This window comes from Leuresthes tenuis, unplaced genomic scaffold (genome assembly GCF_036924035.1).
Source record: "Leuresthes tenuis unplaced genomic scaffold, fLeuTen1.0.hap1 SCAF_7, whole genome shotgun sequence".
In the NCBI taxonomy this organism is placed as follows: Eukaryota; Metazoa; Chordata; class Actinopteri; order Atheriniformes; family Atherinopsidae; genus Leuresthes; species Leuresthes tenuis.
In genome coordinates, this window is record NW_027325361.1 from 14846406 (window position 1) to 14871183 (window position 24778).

Here is a 24778-nt window from a genome sequence, read left to right on the forward strand (position 1 = left end):
AAAAAAATTTTTTTGCTTACAGATAATCATTATTCTATCAAGAAATCTAGTAGTTCAGCAGTATTCAGCAGTTTGGTTGCCAAGTAACAGATGCAGCGACCAAAATGTTCTTCTTTCTAATTTTTCCCAGTGGCAGAAAATTCATGGATTTCTGCCATCATTTTAAAATCCATGGTCGGGTCTTTCTTTGCACACCTGGTATGTGAACAACCAGACCACACAGTCTGTTTGACCGCCACATCTTTTGCTCTCCAGTTCTTTTAATTTAATTTCTCTCCTCTTAATTTTTATCTTCTTTGGTTTTATTCCGCATGCCTCTCCATCACGGATTCACACTTAGTCCAGTCCACCCAATAAATTCAAATAAAAAGAATAAAAGAAAACTACATTATTAGATTATTATTTGAGTGGCCAATCATTTTAACGGACTTCGAAATGTGCAGCATATAATCGACATTAAAGCACAACATTAAGGAATATAATATATAGCTCTGGCATAATTGAACCTTCAAGTAAAAAAGAAAGAAAAATAAGAATGCTACAGTATCTCATTGTTGTATTCTCCATATCTTCCCAGACTTTGCAGAACCACTCACTCTGCCCTCCATGATGGATCCATGTCCCTCCACCAGTGACAGCCCTATGGGTGCCACTCAGCTGGATAACTCGCCCCCTGAAGAGAGCATCTCCATCCTCACGTCGATGGGCTTCCCCCGCAATCACAGCATCCATGCACTCAAAGCCACGGTAAGTCTTCTGCCCACAATGTTCACTTTTTCTATTTACTGGCAAAAGCACAGTTTTTACAGAGAAATGTTGTTCTGCTTTCAATAATTCAGACGAGTCTTACTCACTTTTCATATAAAGATTTAGGATTTTATTATTTATCTGCCATAATTTAGGAGCCACTAGATTTTCTGCTTGAAAGAACAGCAACTTTCCCTGTTCTATAATGTTTGTAGAAGTGATAACAGTAATTTATTCTGACTGAAAACAAGGGGAGCTGGGCAACGAGCGTGGGCAGAGATGGTCATTATGTCTGACTTGATGTAAAGTTTTTGTAGGTGGTACACAATCCTTTCTCTGCTTCTCACAGAGATAGTTGATAGTTACACGACAAGTAGAAAAGGTTGATTTGAGTGAGTGAAAATGTTAAGAAGAAAGAGCTACAAAAGTGTCCCTGAGGAGCGCATGGCGATAGCTCAACATCACAAGAAAATGCAAAACTAACACCTTCACACCTCAGACACGAGAAGTTGGATTAAAAAACATGTCGAGAATTCCTGACAAAGCAGGAGGGGGGCGCATGAAGTGAGCTGGAGTTTAAAAAGAGGGCAAAGAGAGGGCAAGATGATGAAAACCAAACTCTGTAAGTCATAAAAGAGCCTGACTGGCCTACTTGTTCACTTTCCAAACTGCAAAATTAATAGGTCCTACATGTCATAGAGATTAAAGATGCTCTACATGGTGTTTACAAATAGTCACAGCAGCACACGAACACTCTTGAGAATTGCAGCCTTTCTGGCTCAGCACGAGCACACACCTCAGTTACACATGGAGCCATTTTAACGCCATATCGCACAAATGGTTGTCAAATACATGTATTGCCCAAATTTGAAATATTTTGTTTTAGGTCTAAGAATGTAGCTGCGGCACATTTATTGGTTACCCTGTTTTGAAATGGCCCCTTATTCTCACATTTCACGCTTCATATTTAAAGCTGCCCCCTCAGCAAAAATAGCCCTGCAAACTGTTCGTAAGAAACAAAAATAGACACCAGGCTTCCTTGTTTATCATTAGTAATGCCACGAAGCTCCCTGCCAGCCACGAACTGGTGAAGTGGAAAAAAAACCCGCCAAAGAACACATATTTCTCCTGAGGGATGGAGGTGTGAAGCAGAGAGGGGTCTCACTTGTGGTACATTGTCAGGCCATATTTAGTACAATGAACATCTTTTCAGCCTCAGTGACCTCACATAGACAAAAGATTTGCCAGTATCATCCAGACCATCTCACCATGTGCTCCTTAGACTCATCCTTCAGTTATAATTAATAATAATAATAGAACACAGATGCCTCCCACCTTTTCAATAAATGACTGCTCATTTAACACCTCAAGCACGTGATTGTTTTTATTCTCCTCCAGGAGTTTTGCTAAGATATTGCTGAGTGGTGAAAGTAAGAAAGAAGAGAGAAAACATGAAAAAGTTTCTAATTTTCCTTTTGAATTTCTGAGCCATAATAATTCTACAGTATGTGCTACGATTACTACTATTTGTTAAAATGTTTGTGCTGCAAAGAATTTTCTAAGATGACGATGATGATCTTTCACAAAAGTGCTGTTATTGTGACACTAGAATCCACTTAGGATTCCGTGCACATCTGTAAAATTGACATTCATGGGAAATAAAAGCCATTGAGGTGCAGTCGGCACCATGAGCACCATTGCGAGTTCATGTAAGTAAGCTCACAATAGTTGGCATGCTTTTAAAATTTTCCAGAACAATAATCTTGAACGAGCACTCGACTGGATCTTCTCCCACCCAGAGGAGGAGGAGAGTGATGCCCTTTCAGACATGGCTGACACAGAGCCCAATGACAACGCCTTCTCCAACGCCAACTCGCACAGTGACTCAACGCTGTCTCCAGACAGAGCCGCACCAGGCCCTCGAGTCAAAGACGGACCTGGACGTGAGTGGTTTCACTGACTGTAGCTGCCCCTGACTTTTATCTGCTGTTGACCTTAATTTTCATCTTAATCTTCTTTCATCAGCCTTTTTTTGGCGACCATTATAACTAAGGAAAAAATGAAGAAGAAAAAAAAGCAGCTCAAAAAATAGAAAATATCCAGAAATATCCAGCCTAGTAGTGGGTTGTTTTATTTTGCATTCATTCAACCCAGACCGTTACAGGGGGCTTGTGTCCAAAACATTTCAGAGGATTTTTTTTGCCCCTGAATCTTAATTTTACCAGGATGTTTCCCACTTCTCACTGCCAATTCAGCTCTAAATAGTGTCTGACAGTGATAGATAAGGTGCTCTGATGCTGCTGGGCACCAGCCTGCTTGGCCAGACTACCTTAAAGCACAGTGGAATAGAAAACATGACTTGGCACCATTTTAAGTCCTCGGTTTTCACACTCTGTACAAATAATATGACAATGCTTATGGATTTGTAAAGGACATACTAATGTTGCTTTTTTTTTTTTTTATAGAAACAGTGTTTAGCATGTCCTGATGATTTTTTTTTTTAAATTTATTTTTCTATGAAAATATGTGTGTGGATGAGCTTAATCATTACAAAAGGAGTCATTGGAGAGTGTTACCAAAGTAATAATGTCTTACTTTTAGAGAAGTGTAAAGTGAAATGTCCTCTGAATGCCTTTTAGAATCACCAGCCACATAAAAAATTTAATCTAAGTAGATTAACCTATTTTGCTGTCCTTTTTATGAGATTTGTGAGTCAGACGATGAGCAGCTATGAAATGCATTTGTTTGTTTACGCTGTGTAACGGTGCTGTTGGCTTGTTTCTCATTGTCGTGATTTTTATCTTCATATCTCAGGATATGAGCTCTTTGCCTTCATCAGCCACATGGGAGCATCCACAATGTCTGGACATTATGTTTGTCACATCAAAAAGGAGGGAAGGTGAGTTGTGGGCTGCGATTACAATGATTGAGTTTTATTTGTGTAACAAAGTTTATGACATCCAGACTTCCCTAGAGCTGAGGTTAAGGATAAGTTTTATGAAGCTTTTAGATAGAGATCTATCTAGATATACATTTGCCGATTTTGCTTATAAGTTTGTCTATTTTATTTATTTTTTACATTAAAGGAGAAAATCACAGGGACAGCCTATTTTTTTTTTTTTGACCCTGTAGAAAATAAAAAGTAAATCCTAAACATAAATCGGCCAGTTTTCTTTTCACATCGTCAGGTTTGAAAGAAGGGCTGCTTTGAAAGCATTCCTCGAGGAAAAACAAAATAATTTGTCAAATGTTCCCCTTGATGCAGGTGGGTGATCTACAACGACCACAAAGTGTGTTTGTCAGAAAGGCCTCCAAAAGACTTGGGCTACATCTACTTTTACCACCGACTGTCAAGCAGTTAAAGTCACTGCCCCCCCTCCTCTCTGAAATCTTTAAATAACCACAGTCTTTCACCCAGAAGACTGACAGACAATTGTAATAACAGCGGCAATGGAAATGATGGAAGAAACCTCTCAGACCAGCTGCTTGCCTTATCGTGATGTCATTCAGGAGCAACTAGGAACGCTGGTCAGAAAGGGAAAGCAATGTGCTTTTTGTGCATTTGTTGTGTTTATGCTTTAAATGTTTTCTTTCATGTTTAGTTGAAAGGAGAGAGGAAAAAAAAAAAGGAAAATTCTTGTCAGTGTAAGTAAGGAGGGATGCGTGCAATTTCTACTTCTCGAGTGCTCTGTACACAAAGTAATGTCACATATCAACGCAATCTGGTTGTTTCTCTCTGCCTTCAGCTACTGTGCCGTTCTTTCAAAGTGCTACATTTTATAAATGTATACAGAGTGCAGTGCTCATACTGCAAGCCATGAAATGCTCAGAAACTGCAACAACAGAAGAAATGACCGCTGGTGGCGTTTTTCCATTTTAGTTTAAATTGCAATGAATGTTCTTCATGTTGTGGCAACTGAAAGGACACACAGAATGACTTATTTTTAGTTTAGTTTAGAGAAATCACAAACGCATTGTATTTAAATTTCAGAATGAATGAGAGCATCTGGTGGGTCAGAGATAGATGCTGATGAGACTCTATATAGACTGTAGACTGTACAGCAATGCTGACCTAATAATAGCTCATTACTGCCCCTGTTTAACTTGGAGAACGATGTGCAAGTTTGTCGTTTTCAATGAGAAAGTCTCTGCACCCTGATGCACCGGCTGAGGTATCAAGTAAGAAGTATTATTTCCTTTCCCAAAAGCACTTTTTTTTTTTTTCTACTAAATGTAGTTCATATTCTGCACCTGATGCAGTAGAGGTAGACGCAAACATGTATATTCATCACTGCAAGCAAGCAAATTTAAAGTTAAGTTTGAAGACATTTTAAGTTGATTTTAAAATTTCTTAACTGGTTTGTCCTACTACAGTTATGCATTAAATGAACACCTCATTTGATATATTTGGATTTATTTATAGATGGCTGTGAAGTCAACAATGTCCATTTAAGTTATATAAATGTTCTCAGTCTTGCGGCAAACTTTTCTTATATCATCATTTTTGCCAAAATTGCAAAAATATTTGCATTCTGGGCATAATTGAACTCAGCCGCACCTGCTACAGGCTGCTTCCTTTATCACTCTTGACAGATTCAGACTATGACCCAAAAGGTAAAATGAATGTTTTCCATGACTTGTTGCCACTTCACAGGCTAGTTGTTGGTTCATTTATGCATCTGAACATTTTCCATATTAATGAGCAATAAATACAGTACCAAATCCCCTCTTGAACCAACGACATGTTAAAAGCTACACAGCGATCTGCATCTCCTCTATGGTGAACATAGTGATGGATCTGACGCAGTGCTGAATGTATAACTTCATGGTGCTCACTGCAAACAGAACATCCTTATCAGCTTCAGTGCTCAGAAACCACAATGAACATATTCAGTATGTCCAGAACATTTAGGATGGAATTAACGTGGATACTTGTTTGTGAGATCTTCTTGGATTTAAAGTCTGTGACTGTAAAAGAAAAAAAAAACAAAAGGCACAACAAAGCTCAAACATCTCAATATTTATTATTACTTAAGTTAACTTTTTTTTTTACTTCTCACTGTATAGGACTGGACTCAAAACTGGTTTTGTTTGCTGCATCTCAAACAGGCAGGGCAATTTTACAAGGAGTTGGCATTAGTGACCTTGACATGAGGTGGAATTGTCAGTCACTGCACTTCAGAGCGCCTATTTTAGAGGACTTCTGCTGAGAGTACATTTTCTTGTGCTTTTAAGCAAATACCGAGTCCTGCTCGGTTTTGAGTTATTAGCTCTCACAGTCAACGAGAAGACAGCCGTCTGACAGTAAATCTACATTTCTTAGGTTATTTGAAAGAAGGTGTGGAGACATAGATCAAATGTCGCAAGTTAGTGGATGGAATATGATTAACCTCTGAAAATGTAATGGGTCTCTCCTTGATCAAGAGCTTTACAAACAAGATAGCGTTCTGATAAATGTCCATGATACAGAACAATCCTCATTCTGCAGTGACTAACAACTCTGTGCCTAAACCTCATTGATTTCTAATCTTAACCTCTTATTAGACTGCTGCAGTGTTTGTCTATGCACTTGGAAATACTAAAAGTGTCTATGCAAGTTATGTTTCTGCTCCTCGTCATCACCATCAGCGAGTGACTGACGAGCTTTCTGTCTTGCTGAATGATAGGTAGTCACAACTGTGTCCAAATATTCTGAGCAATATGTTTTATTTCGCAGCACCTTTTGTTCCTCTCAACCTCCTGGTTATGTTCTCGTCTTTTGTATTTTTGTCTCATTATCTCAGCTTTCCCTGCTCCTCGGTCTCTTCCATTCTTCTTTTTGTTTAAATGTAACGGTTCAATTTGTCACAAAAAGAAAAGGTGTTTCACTCTTAGCATGTGCACTAGATGTTGACATTTAGTCATTTGGATTGTACAATTGTACTTTTGTGAGTTTTATTCTCTCTTCTTTTTTTTTCTTTTTTTTTCATTTAACTAAATGTCAAAATCCTTCTCCACTTGTTTTTACTCAGCTGCCTTTTTGCAAACGACTTTGTGCCAACTCTTTAGTTTTCATTAGTTTTCCTGAAAGGAATTATTTTAAGTTGACTTTTGTAAGGTAGGCATTTATCCAAATGTGGCTTCAGTGTACATGAATAGTCAGGGCAGTACAAACTCTTTACTTTACAATATTTGGATAATTTAATAAACAACACCTTTGTTGAGATTTGGCCTCTTTTCTGATTTTATACATAAAACTAATGATAATAATAAAAAAAAGACACAAGATCAGGGAATGTATAACAACAGTTTATTTTAAAAGGTTGCTTTCATAATATAAGTTTCAAAGGTGCTAATGCTTTCCTTGTGGTTATACAGGGAGATTTATATGCATTATAGTCAGTGTCTTAATAAATAAGTGGCTGTATATAAAGTATATCATTTCTAATTCCATACATCAAAATAGCATTTAATAGATACACAAGTTTTCATACACTGATAAATAAACTAGAACAAATTGTCTTTATACACACTGGGAGTGAGAAAAGAAATGGACACCACTTGGATCAGTAACCTTTATGAACCCCAACTGATGAAGCAGCTATAAACGTTTTTGAAATGAGTTTGAGAGTTTGACAACGGAGAAAGAAGCACATGTATGATTATCACATGCTCTACAGGCAGGGAGACCTTAAATGCACAAAATATAGCAAGAAGATAATATGAACAGTTGAGTTTGAATTAAAAGAAGTAAAATACAGTATGTGCTTGCTTCTTCAGCAGTGAAATGCAAATTCAATGCATTTTTTTTTTTTATATATATATATATTTTTTAGATGTATATATTTGCCGAAATCTGAACACATTTTCTGAGCAGAGCTGTGTAAAGGTATCTATTTTTAGGTATCTATTCTAAATATCTATTTTTCACCAAATGTTTCTAAATGATATTTCATCACATCACAAGCAGGGATTTTTGTGACGTATGAAACCACAACTGTAAGTAGTCTCCAACAGGTGATGAAAGTGTGTCAGAGGTGCAGTAGTAATAGTTAGAAAGCTTCACAGGTTGGGATTACTGCAGAGGTTACCAGTGTGTTTCACTATTTGCAGAAGTTGCAGTTACAAAATTTCTACAGAAAATAACTGTTGATTAACCAGTTCTAGCAATGTACCAGGATTTAAGCTCAAAGTAAATGTGATATTCTCTAAAATCACTTCTCTGCTTGAGCCTTACACACATTGCCTGCTCTATACAAGAAATATCATATAGTCTTGAATAACACTTTATGTTGCAGTGCATTGTAGAAATATTGCAAGGAAACTTCATTATATGCTTGATTTATATATGTTTGTGGGAGCAGAAAGTACTTACATGCATACAGATGAAAGTAACACTTAAAACAAAAATAAGTGAATGTAGAGAATTTAACATGCGATCAGCCTCATGCTGTTCCTCAAGAGCATGCGCTAAGCTAGTTCAGGTTACCTGAGAAGGTATAGTAGTTGGTTCTACAAAAAGAAAATGTCACCACAGGCATCCTATTGCAATGCACTATTTAAAGTTTCCTTTAGAAAAATAAATATTTGTTTTCATTTTTATCACATCTACGGCATCTTGAAATGCAAAAAAAAAGAAAAAAAAAAGGGAAAGGCCTACAAACAGATGAGAAAGCTAGACTGGATTTGGAAATCACAGAGCTACTAGACATTTCTATAGTTCTGTTTTATAGCGAACAGCTGGCAAGAATGGTAACTGAGTATATGCTCAGAATTTAAATTTGAGGAATACTGGCCTCAAGAACAAGTGTGAGTTTGCAAAAAGATCACATGGGGAACTAGAACCAGGAGACTTAAACCAGGGTCTCTAAACGGACACTTGGACAGTGGATCATGCTCAACAGACATGGTGATGATGTGTGCCTCTAGTCAAAGCTATTATATATACACCACAAGTGACCATAATGATTATTACTGTCAACAGAAAGCAAAAAAAAAAAAAATGTGGGGAGCTGTACAGCTTTAAATCAGACACAAACATGTCAGCCATGCTTGAGGTTCTATTTCCAAACTCCACCAAGAAATGAAATAAAACAATATTGGTGCATAAGAATAATTAGCTGTTGACTCATGTTCACTGGAGAATAAATGTGCTTCGTTTTTGCCCAGGAGTTTCAGTGAAGCTCTAATACAACTAACTAATACATATTGGTATTCACGGAAGGACTACCAGCACACTGATCAAAAGGAACTGAGGTTAGATAATTACATCTAAAAACCTGCGGGAAAACTTACTGACTTAGTCGTGCATAAGAGAAGGTGGCACTTCCTATATTTAAGACTACAGGACACTGTGCCTACCACCCATCAGTGGAGCTGAACTTTAAAGACCCCTTATATGCTCATTCACTGTTCCATAATTACATTTTGTAGAACTTTAGGTAAAAGTCTTACTTTAATGTTCAAAGCACTTTTCCCCCCTTGTACTGTTCAGTAATGCAGAGGTTTTGTCATCTATATAAAACAATCTTTGTTAGTTCCTATCTCAAGAAGCCCGTTTTTCTCAAACTCAAACAGGTAGCTGTTTAGTCTTTGAAAAATGACCCATTTAGTAGGCTTTGAATAAATGTTTTTCATGGAGTTGTCATGAAGTAAAGGAAAAAAAACTTGGATGATAATGTATACATTTCAGGCTCTTGAAGGGTTGTGTTCTCTGTGGGAGAGAATAACAAAAGTACAACAAAAAAAAAAAAACGGACATGGGGAAGGGGAAACTCCAAAATTACATCTTTATGGCACCATTGATTTTCTCTATCTTTAATGTACAGTCTAAAAAATGAACTGATCAGATTTGACCCAAACATAATAATTGTGAAAATAGGGCACTGGGAGCAAATATGTTCACATGCTATTGGTAGGGCCATGGTACAAGCATGGCTAAAAATAACCAGATAGAAGGTGCTACCGCAAATCATCCATCAAACTCTGCTTTGATCATCATCCAAACTGTCTGAATCAGTATAGTTGTGCACTCTCGCCTGCCTTGGCCTCACTGCCATTACAAGTCCACTCTCAGCCTCACTCCAGTGCAGATCATTAGATATGTTTTTTTAAATAAATGTGTTGTCTCAGTGCCTTATTGATCAATAAATCGTCCTGGTAAGCAAGAAACGCCTGGAACAAAAATTGTTTATAGTCACAGTCTGGCTGCAATCTTGGTCTTCATGCCAGTAAATAACTAATTGTTACTTATGACTTGAGCTATTGTCAAACATTGTTTGACAGATTCACAGACACATTCACAGAACAATGTGTCTTGCCCATGGACACTTCAACATGTGGTCCGGGAAAAACAGGAATTGAATCATCAGACGACTGCTCCTCCACATGACCTACAGCCATATTTGGTGAGTACACTGAGTCAATATATGATGTGTTTTTTTTATCAGATGTTTCTGGAAGTAATCCTGCCAGAAACATCTCTACTGCTTGGTTTGTAATGCTAACAATGAATACGTTATGCTATTTGTTCATTGATTCTAATTATCATTGCCCCAAGGAGGTGGGAAAAATGCAAAGCATTCTTCTGTTTTTTTTTCTCTGTGAGGTCATTAAAGGGTTTAAATTGTGAGAGAGTTCACAGGAGAGTGAATGCAACATATGCAACATACACAAATATCTACGACTGTGAATTTGGCAGGTGCATTAACCTTAAAAAAACATTAATATGCCACTTTGGGTGGCTGGTGTGTTCTCCCACAGTTTTCTAATGAAACACTTCTTCTTTCACGGACCGTGACATCCCAGCTGCACAATTTGGAAGATGAATGGCTCTCATATTGGTCTCTGGTCCCCCCTGATAGCATTCTTTCAAAACACACAATCAACACTTTCCTTTGGTCTACTGAGGCAGACAGGGACAAACTGACAATTGAGAATGGCAACATGAAACATGACCTTTTGCATAGAAGCCAACAATAAAAACCACTTTCTACAGCAGATCCAGGCTGTGGACATGCCTGATAAACACCAAAATGTGCTGAGCTGGACAGTACAGCAGATTATCTATCATTTACTCTGTTGCATGGCAAGGAACATGATGTTCATTTTACAGATAGACTTTCAAACTAGCAACAATGATGCAAAGGAAGCTGTCAGCTAAAAAGGATGTTCCTGAAAAAGCTTCTGAGGTGCTGCAAATTCATCTGCACTGGGAGAATCCCTACATTTATTAAAACAACATCTTCTGTTGATGCATATTAATGTGAATTGCAGTTTGCAGGTGGTTAAACAAACAACCAAAGTTCTTCAGGTATGTGCAGTATTCTGCTGGATCTAACATAAATATCTAAATCATGCATGATGGCTGAGGCAAACTAATTTGATTACATGTATGAGCTTTGTGGCTTGCGGAGGCACAGCAGATACAAATGATTGCATTAGGAAATTCACCAAGCTGCTGTCTCGGGTCTTGGCTTGCAACTACACATCGTTTAATGTAATGCAATCATGCTGCATTGAAATGAATACACTCAGCAAAACTAAAAATTAGGATATGATGTACATTGGTTGCTACAACTTCTGAAGTAAACCCCTAAGTTTGCAGAGGAAAATGACAGGGATATTTTTTAGACTTGTAACAACTTTTTCATAATTCAAAAACCCATAATGATGTTTTTTTCATACATTAGCATTACCTGGCTATATTGTGTATTTCATTAGCCACTCAGCTTAAAGGGAACAAACAAAGAGAAGCCCTGAGCCAGGACCAAAAATAAAAACACAAATTAAGAAATAAAAAGAGGGGGCTAAAAAAACGAATGGCCCAGAAAGCTTTCAAGTTCAGAAGCGATTATGTAAAGAAATCCAAACCAGTCTGAAAATGGCTTTGCGGTTTTGTATTGCCATAAAAATAGTATAAATGAATATTGTTGGTCGCATGCATTCGAGTAAGGCTTTACAACCTGGCTTGCACATTCCACTTGGATCAAAGGAGTCATCTATTAGTCTGGAATGCAATAGGAAAACTTCAACAAGTAGGTTAATTTCAAACAAGGATCCTGGTTTGAAAATGCTTATTCATGCAATATCATAATTCTCCACTGACGGAAGATGAGAACAAGCCAGGAAAAGAATGTGGAGCTCCAAGTTATGAGGTGCCGCCTTTAAAATTTGCTCACTAAATCCACGCTTCAGGAAGGACAGTCAATCTCCAGTCAATAGTTTTTCAGTCCAAACCTCATCTTTTTGCTGCAAATGACTTGTGAGGGTTTCTCTGTGGGAGTCTTAAAACTGGCTGTCTTTCCTGGCTCAGCTCTGTTCCACTGGATGAGTCAGTTTTTAATTGATGTGTTCTCTAAGGCATTGCTCGTACAATCTTTGCCCGTCCTTGTGCTCTTTAGGGAAATCACAAATTGCAGTGCAAATTCCATCACAAAACAGTCACTCCGAATCCTTGGAAGAACCGGCCGTCAGAACTGCTCCAAGGTGCTGTAGGTCAAAAAAATATGACAGCTTTGACAACTCTACTTCATTTTTTTTCATGTGCATAAGAATGCACTGTTGTCTTGAACATACGTCAACTCTGTCGTGTTCACTTTCGGCTTTTGGCTGTTGGGTAGAATTTAAAGAGTGAGACAGGGAAGATGCCATCATCGCTCCTCATTCCTCAAATGTCTAAGTTGAAGGCTCGAATGAGGAGATCCAGGTCGCCGATGTTTGCAGCCTGAAAGAGGTCAGGCTGGTCCATCATGGATAAAGCTATTCTCAGAGCTGCCCAGATGTTTCCAGACATCACCTGGTGAGACTGCTGGCGACTGCGGCTTTTCCTCTGAAGACTTAAGGCAGTCAGGAAGTTACTGGCCGCCTCTCTAGAGAAGCAAATGCAACAAATCATTTTGATTAAAGAATGGATTATTATAGTTTGTGGACATGCGTCATGGGAAGTGTTTGAATATCTTTGTTGACCCTTCATTAGAAAATATACTTTCAGTGCACTGTTATGATAATTATCCTGAGAATACAGATTTTAGTTTTACAAAATATATTCATCAAAACATTTGAAATGAAATACACTTTAGTGATTGCAGAAAATTTTAACTTAAAGTATATCTTCTTAATATATTCCAATAAAGTGTAATATAGTACTATATAGTAATATAACTATTTCAAAGTGTGTGAAAAGTGTTATTATGAAAAATTGTTCAAAGTGTGACATCAGCATGCTTCTCATATATTTCTAGATTGTGCACTCTTTTGTTAGTATATTGGAAAAACACTATAGAAAATGTAAATATATATGAAATAGAGCATAATATATATTTATTTTAATGAGGGGTTGCAGGTTTGAGAACAGGATTTGGTAAATGTGCACTAACTTTGGAGAGCAGCACATGCAGCAGGAAATTAGCAAAAATTATTTGGAGTTGGGAAAAGAAAAAACAGCTGAGAATAAAATAAAGAAAAAAGGTCAAAGAATTCATAAAGAAACAGATGAGCAAAGCAAATATGAAAAGAATAAAGACAAGAAAATAAATAAATAAATATAAATATAAATATAAATATAAATATAAATATAAATAATCTAATTATACCAAAACAAATTAGAAATAAAATGAATTTCTTCTTTTATGCATTTTTTTTTATACTTTCCCACTTTGTACAGCAACATTTCCATATTAATTTTCTTTTTCCTTTACACATTTACTTATTTGTTTATTTATTCATTTACTTGCTTTACTTATATTTTTTGTGGCACTACCTATCAGTGATGTCGAAATATGACTTCTAATTCCCACATTAGCGTGATTTTAAAATTTGGGCTTTATGTGCATCTGGGAAGTTTGTGAATAAATGATTGTGTCAGGATAAAAGAGTCACCTCAAGTAAGTCACCTCAGTTGTTAACCATGATAATTAAATCACAGATACATTACTCTTTAATTGCTGAGGGTCACCACTTCTCTTCACCAAGCTAAATTAGTGTAATTGCTTTTTGTTTTCCTATCAAACAACACATGATTATATCCTCTAATCCCTCAGCTTCTGAATGCTTGTCTGTTACAGCATGACCGCTTGCTGGAGCTATTGCTTGGACCTGGCTATATATTGGTGTTTGCTGTAGGTGTCTGGTGCTGAAGCTTTGTGTACATTAATCTTCGATATAAGCTTTATTGTGGAGGTCTGTGGCCTAATTTGTTGTCATTATGCTGTTGTCTAGCAGTTGCATTATGGTTCTGTTCAGCGATTCATTATGGTAAATGTGAAATGTGATTACCTTTGGATATGATGACTGTAATGAGGCTGAATTTACAGTATACTGTATGTCCATAAATCTGTTTAACTCTTTTAAACTTAAAGGAAGAGGTGGTGTGCTCCAAGTCACACATCTTGTAATTCCAATTACTTTTTAACCTTTCCCTCTATTTGCTTCACTTGTAAGGCAATTCAGACATAAGACAGCTTATGAAGCCTATTAAAAAGAAAACATGGTTTAAAATGCAAGGAAGAATGATATTCTCCACTTCTGAAGAAACAGTGGTTAAACAGTCTGAAGAAATTATTGTTGCTTCATCTTGAAAATACAAAATACATAATGAGCCTAAAAGTAAAAAACATGTAAAAGGAGCTCCAGGTCTGAAAGGTAGATGCATGTATATGTTGTACATGGTTCACAGCATCAAACTACACTACATCGGGTCTCCCCCACTCTTATAACCCCAGGTCTCCTACCTGTGTGCCCCCAGGTTAATACAGCTTATGCCTAGGTTGTAGCGGGACCGGATAAACCCTGGATGCAGCTCAAGGGCTCGAGTGTAAGCTTCCACTGCTTCCTCGCTTCTATCCCCGTTTGCCAGCGTGGCTCCCAGGCGGTTCCACAACAAGTAGTCCTGGAACGAGTATAAGCATTGGGTTTATTAAGGGATGCCAAATGGTCACGATGAAGATTTGTTTTCATAAAGTTCACTGAGGTGTGTATTGTTAGAAGCTGTCGGCCTATATAATGTGGCCATTGTCTACATTGAACATACTTTGAAACTGCTTCTTTTTAGTCATTCTAACTTAACACTCATGTCTCTGCTTAAGTGCCTTCCATTTTTGAAAGTGGAAATGAAATAGAGGTTAATAATCTTCGGCTGAATTTAAGCATTCAGCTATGTGTCTTAAGTGACAGCATGAGAAATCAGTGTTAGATCAGAAAACTACAATTTTTGGCCATTTCTGTTTTCCTTAGACCTAAATAACAAGGACATGTTTTGAAGCACTTTGCAGCTTCTCTGATATAAGGTAGCCCAACAAGGGTAATTTAAGGAGAGCAGAGTTACATAACACTGAGTGTCCTTGCCGTTGTTTCCCTCCTGCAGGAAGACAGGAACCTACAGAGGTCAGTGGTCTGTTACAGTATAGGGGTCCTTCCTCTCTGGTTAAGCCTGGCAGTGGGGTATAATTATCTCCCCATTGTGCTCAGAGCAGTTTTTCCAGCCAGGGAGCAGATATTACCAAGTCAAATGTGGAAGGCTGGATTTAACAGTGAGTAATATTCATGCCAGCCTGGGACAGTGCTCGGAGGACGGATACTGATTTGCATGATGGAAATCTAAACAAAAGTCCGTTGTTGAGTTACTTTCTGTCTCTATTTGCAGTGTATCTTTGCGTTCTAGTGAGGGCGATATGCTTCAAAATGCTTTTTTTTCCTGCACAAATATTTGTGTGCATGACCTCTTGATCAACTCTTCTTGTCAACAGGTATTATATATCATCATCCTAATTCAAAAGCATGATTCTTCTGTTTTAGAAAATTATTACTTGTCTTCACATATTTTTATGTTCATAAATGGAGAACGCTCCCCAAGAAACTGAATTCTGACACTTTAATAGTCCCTGCAGATGTGTACTTCCCCCAGCTCAGAGCTAAACATTTTCATTGCTGCAATTTAACCCTGCTTCCTTATGCTCAAGTTGCCTTTGTTTGTCGGTAAAATTTATCCTCTAAGATCTCTGCTCCTGCTCTTATCTGTAATTCAAATCTCTCAACAACTGAATCTGTTCACTTTCACATTCTGTTCACTTTTCTATAAAAGTTGAGATGGCATTATCAAGGGAAAGATAACTTACCTGGATGCAGTTAAAATAAGAGACAGGCATACACAAGACAGCATAAATGTGTGGACAGCGAGGGGCTTGAATAGGCAGGGTTTGAGGTAAAGCATCACTGTATTTGAACTTGAAAACAAAAAATCATGATCTCGAATAAAAAGCATCTGACTTTGAATAAAGATGGTGAAACATTCTCAAAAACCTTGTCTGGGATCCGATGTGAGAAGAGTATATATGTGTCGATTGCTCATAAGGTGCTTCACATATTGCTGTGCCCCACTGAATCTGGTTGCACGATCTCCTCCTTGATATTTGTGGCTTCATGTCATAATTTTGTGTGTATTTGCTTCAGGGCCTCATGTCTGCTGATTGGGTTTGATTGAGAACATGTGGTGTGTGGCAGATCACATCTCTCAAAGCATGCGTATGAGTGCGGCAACAGAATATACCTTTAATCTTGGTTATTCTTTGTCATGTTGTGAACATTACTATTCTGTAAATTTGGAAAATACTTTCCATCATATTGGGATTTATTCCAGCTCAGTGAATAAGTGGCTTGCTTTCTTCTAGGTAATAAAATCTTTGGTTATATATTCATATAATATATATACCGGTATATATCATATATATTCATTCTTAAGACTTACATTGTCCAGTTTTGATTCTAGTTTGGAGATTAATGAAACAGAAATAACATAACTAATACAATAACTTTGGACAAATAATCAGATCCCACAACATTGTATGTATATGTATCAACCAATCAACATCAGCCAGCTTAGATATGCAATCATCATTGGGACCTCCAGTCAGGGGAAAACAAACAGTTACGGTTTTGGAAAACGTTTCATCTGTGAGATGAACATCTGAATGAGCCTCTGATCAGCCATAAATAGCGTTTCATGAAAGACACCGAGTTTACATCACTGGCATATTGCAGTCCCAGCTGGAGTCAACCAGCTGTCAAACATGTTACCTCTCCAAGGAAACCAGCGCATCCCATGTGTTCACCAACCACAGCTTACGGTTAGCATATCAGGCCAACATAGCTCTGAGCCATCTTGGCTCTGAGCCTGAACACTACTGAATCGTGTAAAGGGGGGAATATGTCTTTATCAACTGTGTACTGATTTATTATACAAGCGCAAACGACAGTACGAACAGCTCATCTTGACTCTCCTTCTGGAGTAGTGGGCAACTTAGCAACTTTCCTGCCAGATCTTTTTCTGACAAAACTGAGCGTAAAATCTTGCAAATTTTTCAGACAAGGCATAGCTTTCTGTTGGGGAGAAGTGCCTCAAGAGCACATTTTTTCTACAGAAAACAACTTGTGTTGTTGAAAGAGAATGGTTTCATTAGGACTTCAGCTGCTCAACATCACATTGAGACACATAGAGCAAACACATGTTAAAAACTGATGCTACCTGAATGCTTATTGTCTTCCTCATTTGGATTTCAGTGAATTTTTACTGGCCTTGAAAATGATGAGGTCTAATGGAATGCATTTCTATCATATCTGGTTATAAAGTAGAAAACTGCAAACATCGCACCAGATCTAAAGAAATGTACATTCACATGTTCTATCCATTCATAGTAACTAAAGATAATTCATACACAAAGTGTAGTTTGTCCTCTAGAGAGCAAGGGATCTGACTGATTAATTACAGCAGTTTGTCCTCATGAATATGGTATTGGTCAGTTTAAGATTTATTCAACCTAGAAATGGTGTATTTTGATATCTTATTTTTGATTATTAATGTTTTTAATGTGAGTTTTGACAACCAGTTATTTCTCCATTGAGACTTGAATCAGCCAAGGACACGATTACGACTCCACTTTGTCTAATCTGCATGCCTCTATGCGTACACGTGTTTATGTGTGTGTTTTTTTATTTTGTTTTTACCTCAGGCCGCACTGACAAGGCAGTGTTGAAGGCCTCCACTGCTTTGTTGAACTCTCCGCTGAGGTTGAAGAGCACCCCGAGGCCTGTCTGCAAGTCCGGGTCAACACTGTCAGAGTTGTGTTGAACTGCTTCCAGGAAGAGCTCCTTGACCTCCGGTAGCAACGAGCTGTGGACACACACACACACACGCACACACACACACAAACACACAGACACAGGTAAGGATTAAAGTTAATTTAGGCTTCTGAGTGAGCACACTTTAAGACTGCAGAGCTATGATGTACACTGGGTTGCATCAGAGAGAGTGAACGAAACAGAGAGGCAGTGAGAGGAAAGGAGGGAGTGACAGGGAGGTTAGTCAATGATGAATAGAGGGAAGGGCAAAAATAGATATTAGAAGATATTAGCTTAAAGAAGGGCTTGTAGTGTTGAAGGAGGTACTTTTTATTTGGTGTACATCAGGTGCATCCTCTGTGAAACAGAAGTTGTAATATTTGTAAAAAAAGATTATGTGTGGAAGCTGTAGGTTTACAGTGTTGTACACTGTATTCATATACATTTTTTGGTGGAAGTTTTTATAGGTTGTATTATACATCCAGCCAATCTCTTATCATCTGTCATGTGTCTTTCCCCACTCCTAACTCCCCTGTACTGCTACCAGAAACCATTGCACAAAAACACAAAGACCTAAATGAATGATTTCTGCTTCAGTGGTCACCTGGTCTTTTGCTTTTGGTTAAATATAAAAGTTGCCCTTGATGGTATGTCTTGGTTTCCACCTCGTTGAGCATGACAAAAGGATGGAGGCTAAAGCAAAAGACATCTGAAAGAGGAAAGGGAGGCTGAATGACCAAGAGTACAGTGGGGATAAAGAGAGAGACAGATGGACTGTGCAGCAGAAGTGAAAAAGCTGATACTGCATGGTCTGGAGGGAAGAGCACAGTAATTGGGTTGTACCTGACTATCTTTCCCTGACTCTCTCCACTGACTAGACGATTAATGATTTGATAAAGCGCATTGAGAGAAGAATTAGGCCTTTTAAATCTGATATGCCCAATAAGCTCATCCATTGGGCTTAACATCACACAGACAGCCTTCCTCCCACAGCAGTCAGAGCTGTTTTACAAGATGGATACTCGTAGATCCATGTTTGGCACCCTGCCAGTGAAATTATGCCAATATCAGCTGTGGTTGGGGGACCTTGAAATAAGTTTAGCCTCTCTCTCAAAGTAATGGGAGTTTAAGTAAAATAAATTACTTTCTGACACTGGTGGTAAAGATATTGATTTTGAGAGTGCAACTTGAGGCATGATCTGTCATTATGTTTGTCAACTTCTTATTGACTCTGGGCCGTTAGAACTGGCTGAGATTCTGTTGTGATGTCAGTTTCCTTGTTCTTTTATAATAGCCACTACAGTTGATCAGTCTTGTCTTTGACATTTTGTACAGTGGACATCTGGTGCAAAACGCAACGAAACCAAAAATAGAACACAAATTGAGAAAATGTGCTCCAGTGACATACCAGTAAATGCATCTCAGAGCACATATTTCAGTAAACACAACAAAAAAGATAGTTCACAAAGGACTGCTCTTTCTCTTTCCCTGTCCCCCGGTCTGGTTCGGCACTATTATATGTGAAATATTGTAACAAAAATAAGGGGGGCTTTACATTTATAAAGCTTTCCTTGGCAAAGCAAATCTGTTTGGCATAAAAGGTATTCAGACAACAATTCTGCTGCCATAATGCTGGACAGGACAAGGGAAAAAAACAGGACAACCACAAAACAGAAGACAAAGACACAACAGCAACTTTCAGATGACTTATTTCACAGAAGTAGATAATGCAGAAAACACAATAACAAAACAGGAAATGTGACAGAATATCAGAAAACAAAACATATTTCAAAAAGTGAATGTCGTGCTCTGTTGATGAAATGTTGCAGTCCTTATAGTTTTGTTGATTTTGTTATTCTTCAATTTCCTGAGAACCATCACACCTTTGATATCTTCATCATCATCACTTTCCTGAGAGTAAAGGAACAGTGTGATATAATGTCTGTAAATGTTGTGATACCTTTACGTGATACAACACACTTACTGGAAAATGAGTTGAGAACATTTCATTTTACGTAGTAACCAACAGAAATATTTGGCCAGGATAAAACACTGATTTAAATGCCTGAAAAATACGAGTACTTACACAGATATCAGATTTAACCAATCCATCCTATTCATTTGCAGCTTTGTTTGCTAAAACACAATACTGTTGACATTGGAAATTGATCAGCAAGCATTTTGACAAGTGATTACTGCAGAATCTTAGTCTTGTTTGTTGCTCCTCAGTGTCAAATCATAAATCATAAAGTCATGTCTTTGTTGAAAAAAAATGTTTATTACAATTTCGCATTATTCTGAAAATGATCTTATTGGGATTTTATCAGCTGATGGTTTCAGTCAATACATCAGTTGACTAATCAACCAGATAGCCAATGCCAAAAAATAGAGAGGAAAGTTTCCAAACAAAGGTTTTACTGTATTTATTGTTCCCCACAACAATCTAAAAAAATGAAATTTCTTGTTCTGTATTTGTACATCATGGTGGTCCATTTTCACTGTAATTAGTCCGCAGCTGAAATACTATACCTTTCGTGTCTGCCCATGTTGGGAACACATGACATCCTTCGCTGAGAGTTTGGGGATCCCGTTAGGTGGGTCTTGCCCTTCAGCAGGTGCTTGTACTTGGGATTGTGCCTCAACCAGCGGAGTAGGGCCTCACATGCATCATTACGCATTCCAGTGTTGGTCAGGCTCACTGCCAGAGCCATGAGGGCTGTTAGGTTATTTGGGTGGAGCTCCAAACACCTGGATGGAGACAAGATCCAGGCATGGGAAACGAGAGATGGTGTTATTTGTGCACTTCAAAGAGAAATCTAGATTTGACAGGCATTAATTGGGACAGCCGAAGCAGAGGAACATCAGGCTGATGCTAATGACATCTACGTCAGGATGGATGAACTGCACCTCTCCTGTCCTTCCCCTGCTATTGAAAAACAGGTTTGCATGCTGCCCACAGCTGTGTGATTTGAATTAGCTTTGCATTTAGGCAAAAAACACCCATGGTGATCGCTTCAGAGATGGGGAGTGTGTTTGAGATGATTGCTCATGTTTTATCACTGATATATGAACGGTTGCCACTCAGATCTACACTGGCTTTTGTAATTGAAAAACAGAGTATAGAACAGAACAGCTTTTGATGAATAACTAGGATTAGTTAAGAGACTTGGAGAAGCCAAAACAAGATTTGGGTTTCATCAAGATTTAAGCCTGATTTGCTGTAACTGATGTGCCAACTTCCTTAAAACTTCTTAATATCAGACCAAATAAATTATTTCAGTCTCCTGATGTTAAGTGTTACTGATAAAGATTGCACAAATGCTGGTTCATGCCACACAAATGAAAAAAACTGGCTCGGATATTCTTTTTACAAAATGTTACGGTGAAATGAAATCTGGGTAATCCGTATTTTCTATTTTCAGGGTGACAAAACATCTCTTTCAGGGACTGAACTGGATATTTGAAAAAATCCAAAGAAAGTATCTGTTTCATAGAGCTACAGAGACATGCACTAATGCTCAAGTAGAGCCATCTATTAAAGAAATACAAATTTTCACATTATATAGAGTTTTTCAAGAGATTCAGGAAACACATGTGTACAACAGCATTTTAACGTGATGCTTTCCACCTGAACAGATACCAGTGTAGCAACAACAGTACTAATGCCAGCTAAACATCCAGTCTCACATCATACTACACTACTCACCTCAGAGATAGAGTGAATACATAATAATCAAAGAAAAATATGAATCCTGCACTTTTGAGATTTAAATGGTAATAATATACCTGAACCAATAGGATTAAGTGAGATTCTTGCAAGGAATGAAAAATAAATGATTGGCATTGTTTCTAATCCATTTATGTAAGAATGTTTTTTTTCTTTTTAATGTTATTTATTTCACAGAATAGAGCATTTCTGAAGCACTTGGAACAGGAAGGATGCTTTCTGCTGAATAGCTGTCTCCAGTGTTTTCAGTTGACTCAACAGTGTTCACACTCCCAGAAAGGTGCAATTTCGGGCTTCAGCAGTGTTATGAATGAAAGTGGGCCACCTCCCAGTGAGAACTCTAGTCAGAGCCTGACTTTTGCAAGCACCACCAATTGCAGAGCCTCTTCTTCGAGTTGCTGGTTTAAGAACTTTGGTACCTTTGTTCTTGGAGCCATTAACGTAAATATAACAGTAACAGAAAAAAAGTATGCCTTTGAGTTTATTTTAAGCTGGATATACTACCATCAGACAGTTAGTATATGCCTCTGGGCAAACATGATTTTGGGGTGCCTCTTTTTACACATCGCATCAGCGTTGCCCTCGTTACTGAGCAGTAGCACTGTACAGTTGTGCTGCATCTCCGAGTGCACTGTTGTTTCTCATTACCTTTGAAGAGAAACAATCGCTGCCTGCTCATTCTCATTTTCAGCCTGTGTGGTCCCCAACACTTGCCAGGCCTGCAGGGGGAAAAAAAAGAATAAAGGCAACAGTAAACAGCGGGTTGGAAACTCCATAGCTTTTCAAGGGGCTGAAATACAATAGGAGCAAGGAATAAGGTTCACACGATGCCAGTGGTGCTAGAGATGCCAGATAGAAAGCTATAGTGCATTTAACAAGGTGTTTAATTCTGATTGTTGAAGCTATCACAGAATATATAATGAAGTGCCTTGCAAAATTGAATACTTTAAAACTAATATGGGGAACTGTTCACCTCAAACTAATATCACCAACCCCAAGAAAAGCAGCCAGCATTACAAATCAGCCATAAATTGCAGAAGTTCTGTCAACTTTGCCCTCCAACTCTAAGAGAGAGAATAGAATCATCAAATCTGAGGCAACTTTCATTGTTAAGGAACCCTATTTTTACTAGTGATCAAAGATTTTGCAGCCACAGCATAAGCTTCCATTGCAAAAGTCACGCTAAGCATCTACGCCTGCATTGCACATCCAGAGTTAAGCCCAGGTAAAGGACTAAATAACTATCCAGGACTTCTGTGGCAATTGAGTAAGGAGGGGCAATCATACAGTGGTAGAGAAAAGATCATAAAATACCCACACTTTTCAGCTGAAACACCTCCCAAAAAGAATAAGATGTGACCAGAATATATATACCCTGAAATTCAAAACTGTCCAGGCTCCAAGCTAAGTTTTTTTTTTCTTGTTTGGTTTTGTCTTTTGTTTGTATAAGACTGAAATTCTGCTGCTTTAGTGCAACAAGCTGTGGTTTTCTCAGGTTATATTTGAAACATTTCATCAGCAATGCACAAACTCGCCTTGATAGGGCCTCAAACGCAACAAATTCTATTAATGTGTAAATGTCCATCACTGCAAATGTGATCAGCTTTAACTACATTACCTGCATTATTTGTATCGCATCCAGTTAAAATGTTATCTGTTTTTTTTCCAATAAAATTACAAATGCTAGATGGCTTGAAATGTAACAACAAGAACCATTAATATCCATATTTTCCATTACTGTTGGTTAGCTGATAGATCAGCTGTTTTCACTCCAGTGAATTTTGTTTAACCTCTGCTCAATAAACTTTGAATGTGACTGCGTGCATGTGGCACGGCAGTTAGATTCTGTGACGGGGAGGAGCCACCATTTGTCATCACAACAATCCGAACAATAACACAACTAACTGAAATCCAAATTGTGATATTAAGAGATCTCTCCTCTCTATTATGTGTGTAAAGACACATTTAATATCCTGTTGTGAAGCTCATCTCTGTTGATGCTGTTTTGTTTGATTCTTTGAAACAACATTATTTCTGAATGATTCAGTGTGGGGCAATAAGCCACTAAGCGCCCAAGAAGGAATTTTGGAATCGTATTAGTTCCATATACTGTGGGATAATCTTCTCCTCTGAATAACTGGCACTTTTCTGTATATTCCAGTGGATTCTGAGAGCACTTTACATGACGGCTTTGCTCTTTCAGCTTGCAAAGAGGTCACTTCTTTTGAAATGGGTGGAGGGCAAACTCATCAAGAGCAAGTTCAGTATTTTTTCTACAGTAAACAACTCTTTTTACACACACACACACACACACACAAAAGATCCCTTGTCTGCTACAGGCAATCAGCGTCAAGCCTGTGGGTGCTGCCTCCTAAATCAGCTTCACACAGCCTGTGGTCAGTGAGTCTTTCTTCCTCTGTAGCTTCTCACAGCGTGAGGTGGAGTAAGTAGGGTTGGATTTAGATTTAGGAGTGCATGGAAACGCAAGCTGATCCTGTGTTGATCTTTGCTAGACTGCAGTTCTAGTGCCCAGCTGTACTTTAACATGTAACTACTTCCTTTCTCAAAATAAATTGTATGTGTAAATATGAATGGTTAACTTGGACAAATAAGAATGAAAAAAAGTGTGCATGTTAATGTCTGTGCATGTGTGTGTACTAAATGGAATCACCTCTGAATCATGAGGGTCCTGCAAGACGGCTCCTTCCAGCAAAAGCACAGCATTTGGCAGGTCTCCGTCTCGAGATTTCTTTAGTCCCTCTTCAAAAGCATTAGGCGAGTCCTTATAAGGATTATCTGTGTGGAAGTAGTAACCCTGTCAGCAGAAAAATAACAAAAACAGGGACAGTGGCAATGTCAGTTCCTCTCGTCCACATTCAAATGCAAACCAGCGAAACTGTCCTCCACTGTTGTATGTTTAAGCAAAAGCCCAGCAGCAGGAATCGATCATTTCTGCTTCACATCAAGCCTGGGCCCAGCTCCTCTGGGTTTGCCTGTTCTCTTTAAATGTTAGAGTTTGCATTTTGAAACTGAGATTACCCTCGTGTGTTGCATGGGTTTGAGCTTGATGACTTTGAAACAGCTTTTTCTGTAAGAACTGGCTCTGCGCTGAGATCAATCAGAAATCCCATGAGATCAGACTTCTGGGCTTTCTGAGGTCAGCTGTGGGGTGAATTAAACTGTTTACTTACTAATTACTTTTTGGAAAAACAG

The 24778-nt window shown here is 38.1% G+C and overlaps 2 protein-coding genes across 3 annotated transcripts in view; one reads left to right on the plus strand and one right to left on the minus strand.

Annotated features, from left to right (window-relative positions):
- The window catches only part of usp13 (ubiquitin specific peptidase 13), a 35324-nt gene extending 28372 nt beyond the window's left edge, over positions 1-6952 (plus strand). For both annotated transcript variants that reach the window (XM_072389460.1, XM_072389461.1), the window contains exons 18-21: positions 578-747; positions 2501-2690; positions 3562-3646; positions 4013-6952. In XM_072389460.1, coding sequence (XP_072245561.1) covers positions 578-747; positions 2501-2690; positions 3562-3646; positions 4013-4109 — 542 coding nt within the window. In that variant the 3' untranslated portion in view covers positions 4110-6952. The remainder of the gene's footprint in view (positions 1-577; positions 748-2500; positions 2691-3561; positions 3647-4012) is intronic.
- Positions 6953-10275: 3323 nt separating this feature from the next.
- pex5la (peroxisomal biogenesis factor 5-like a) overlaps positions 10276-24778 on the minus strand; it is an 83840-nt gene continuing 69337 nt past the window's right edge. Inside the window, exons 10-15 of the mRNA XM_072389457.1 lie at positions 24237-24380; positions 22214-22284; positions 20368-20586; positions 17725-17890; positions 14457-14614; positions 10276-12596 (exon numbers count right to left, since the gene is read on the minus strand). Of these exons, the coding sequence (XP_072245558.1) occupies positions 12395-12596; positions 14457-14614; positions 17725-17890; positions 20368-20586; positions 22214-22284; positions 24237-24380 (960 nt within the window). The 3' untranslated portion in view covers positions 10276-12394. The remainder of the gene's footprint in view (positions 12597-14456; positions 14615-17724; positions 17891-20367; positions 20587-22213; positions 22285-24236; positions 24381-24778) is intronic.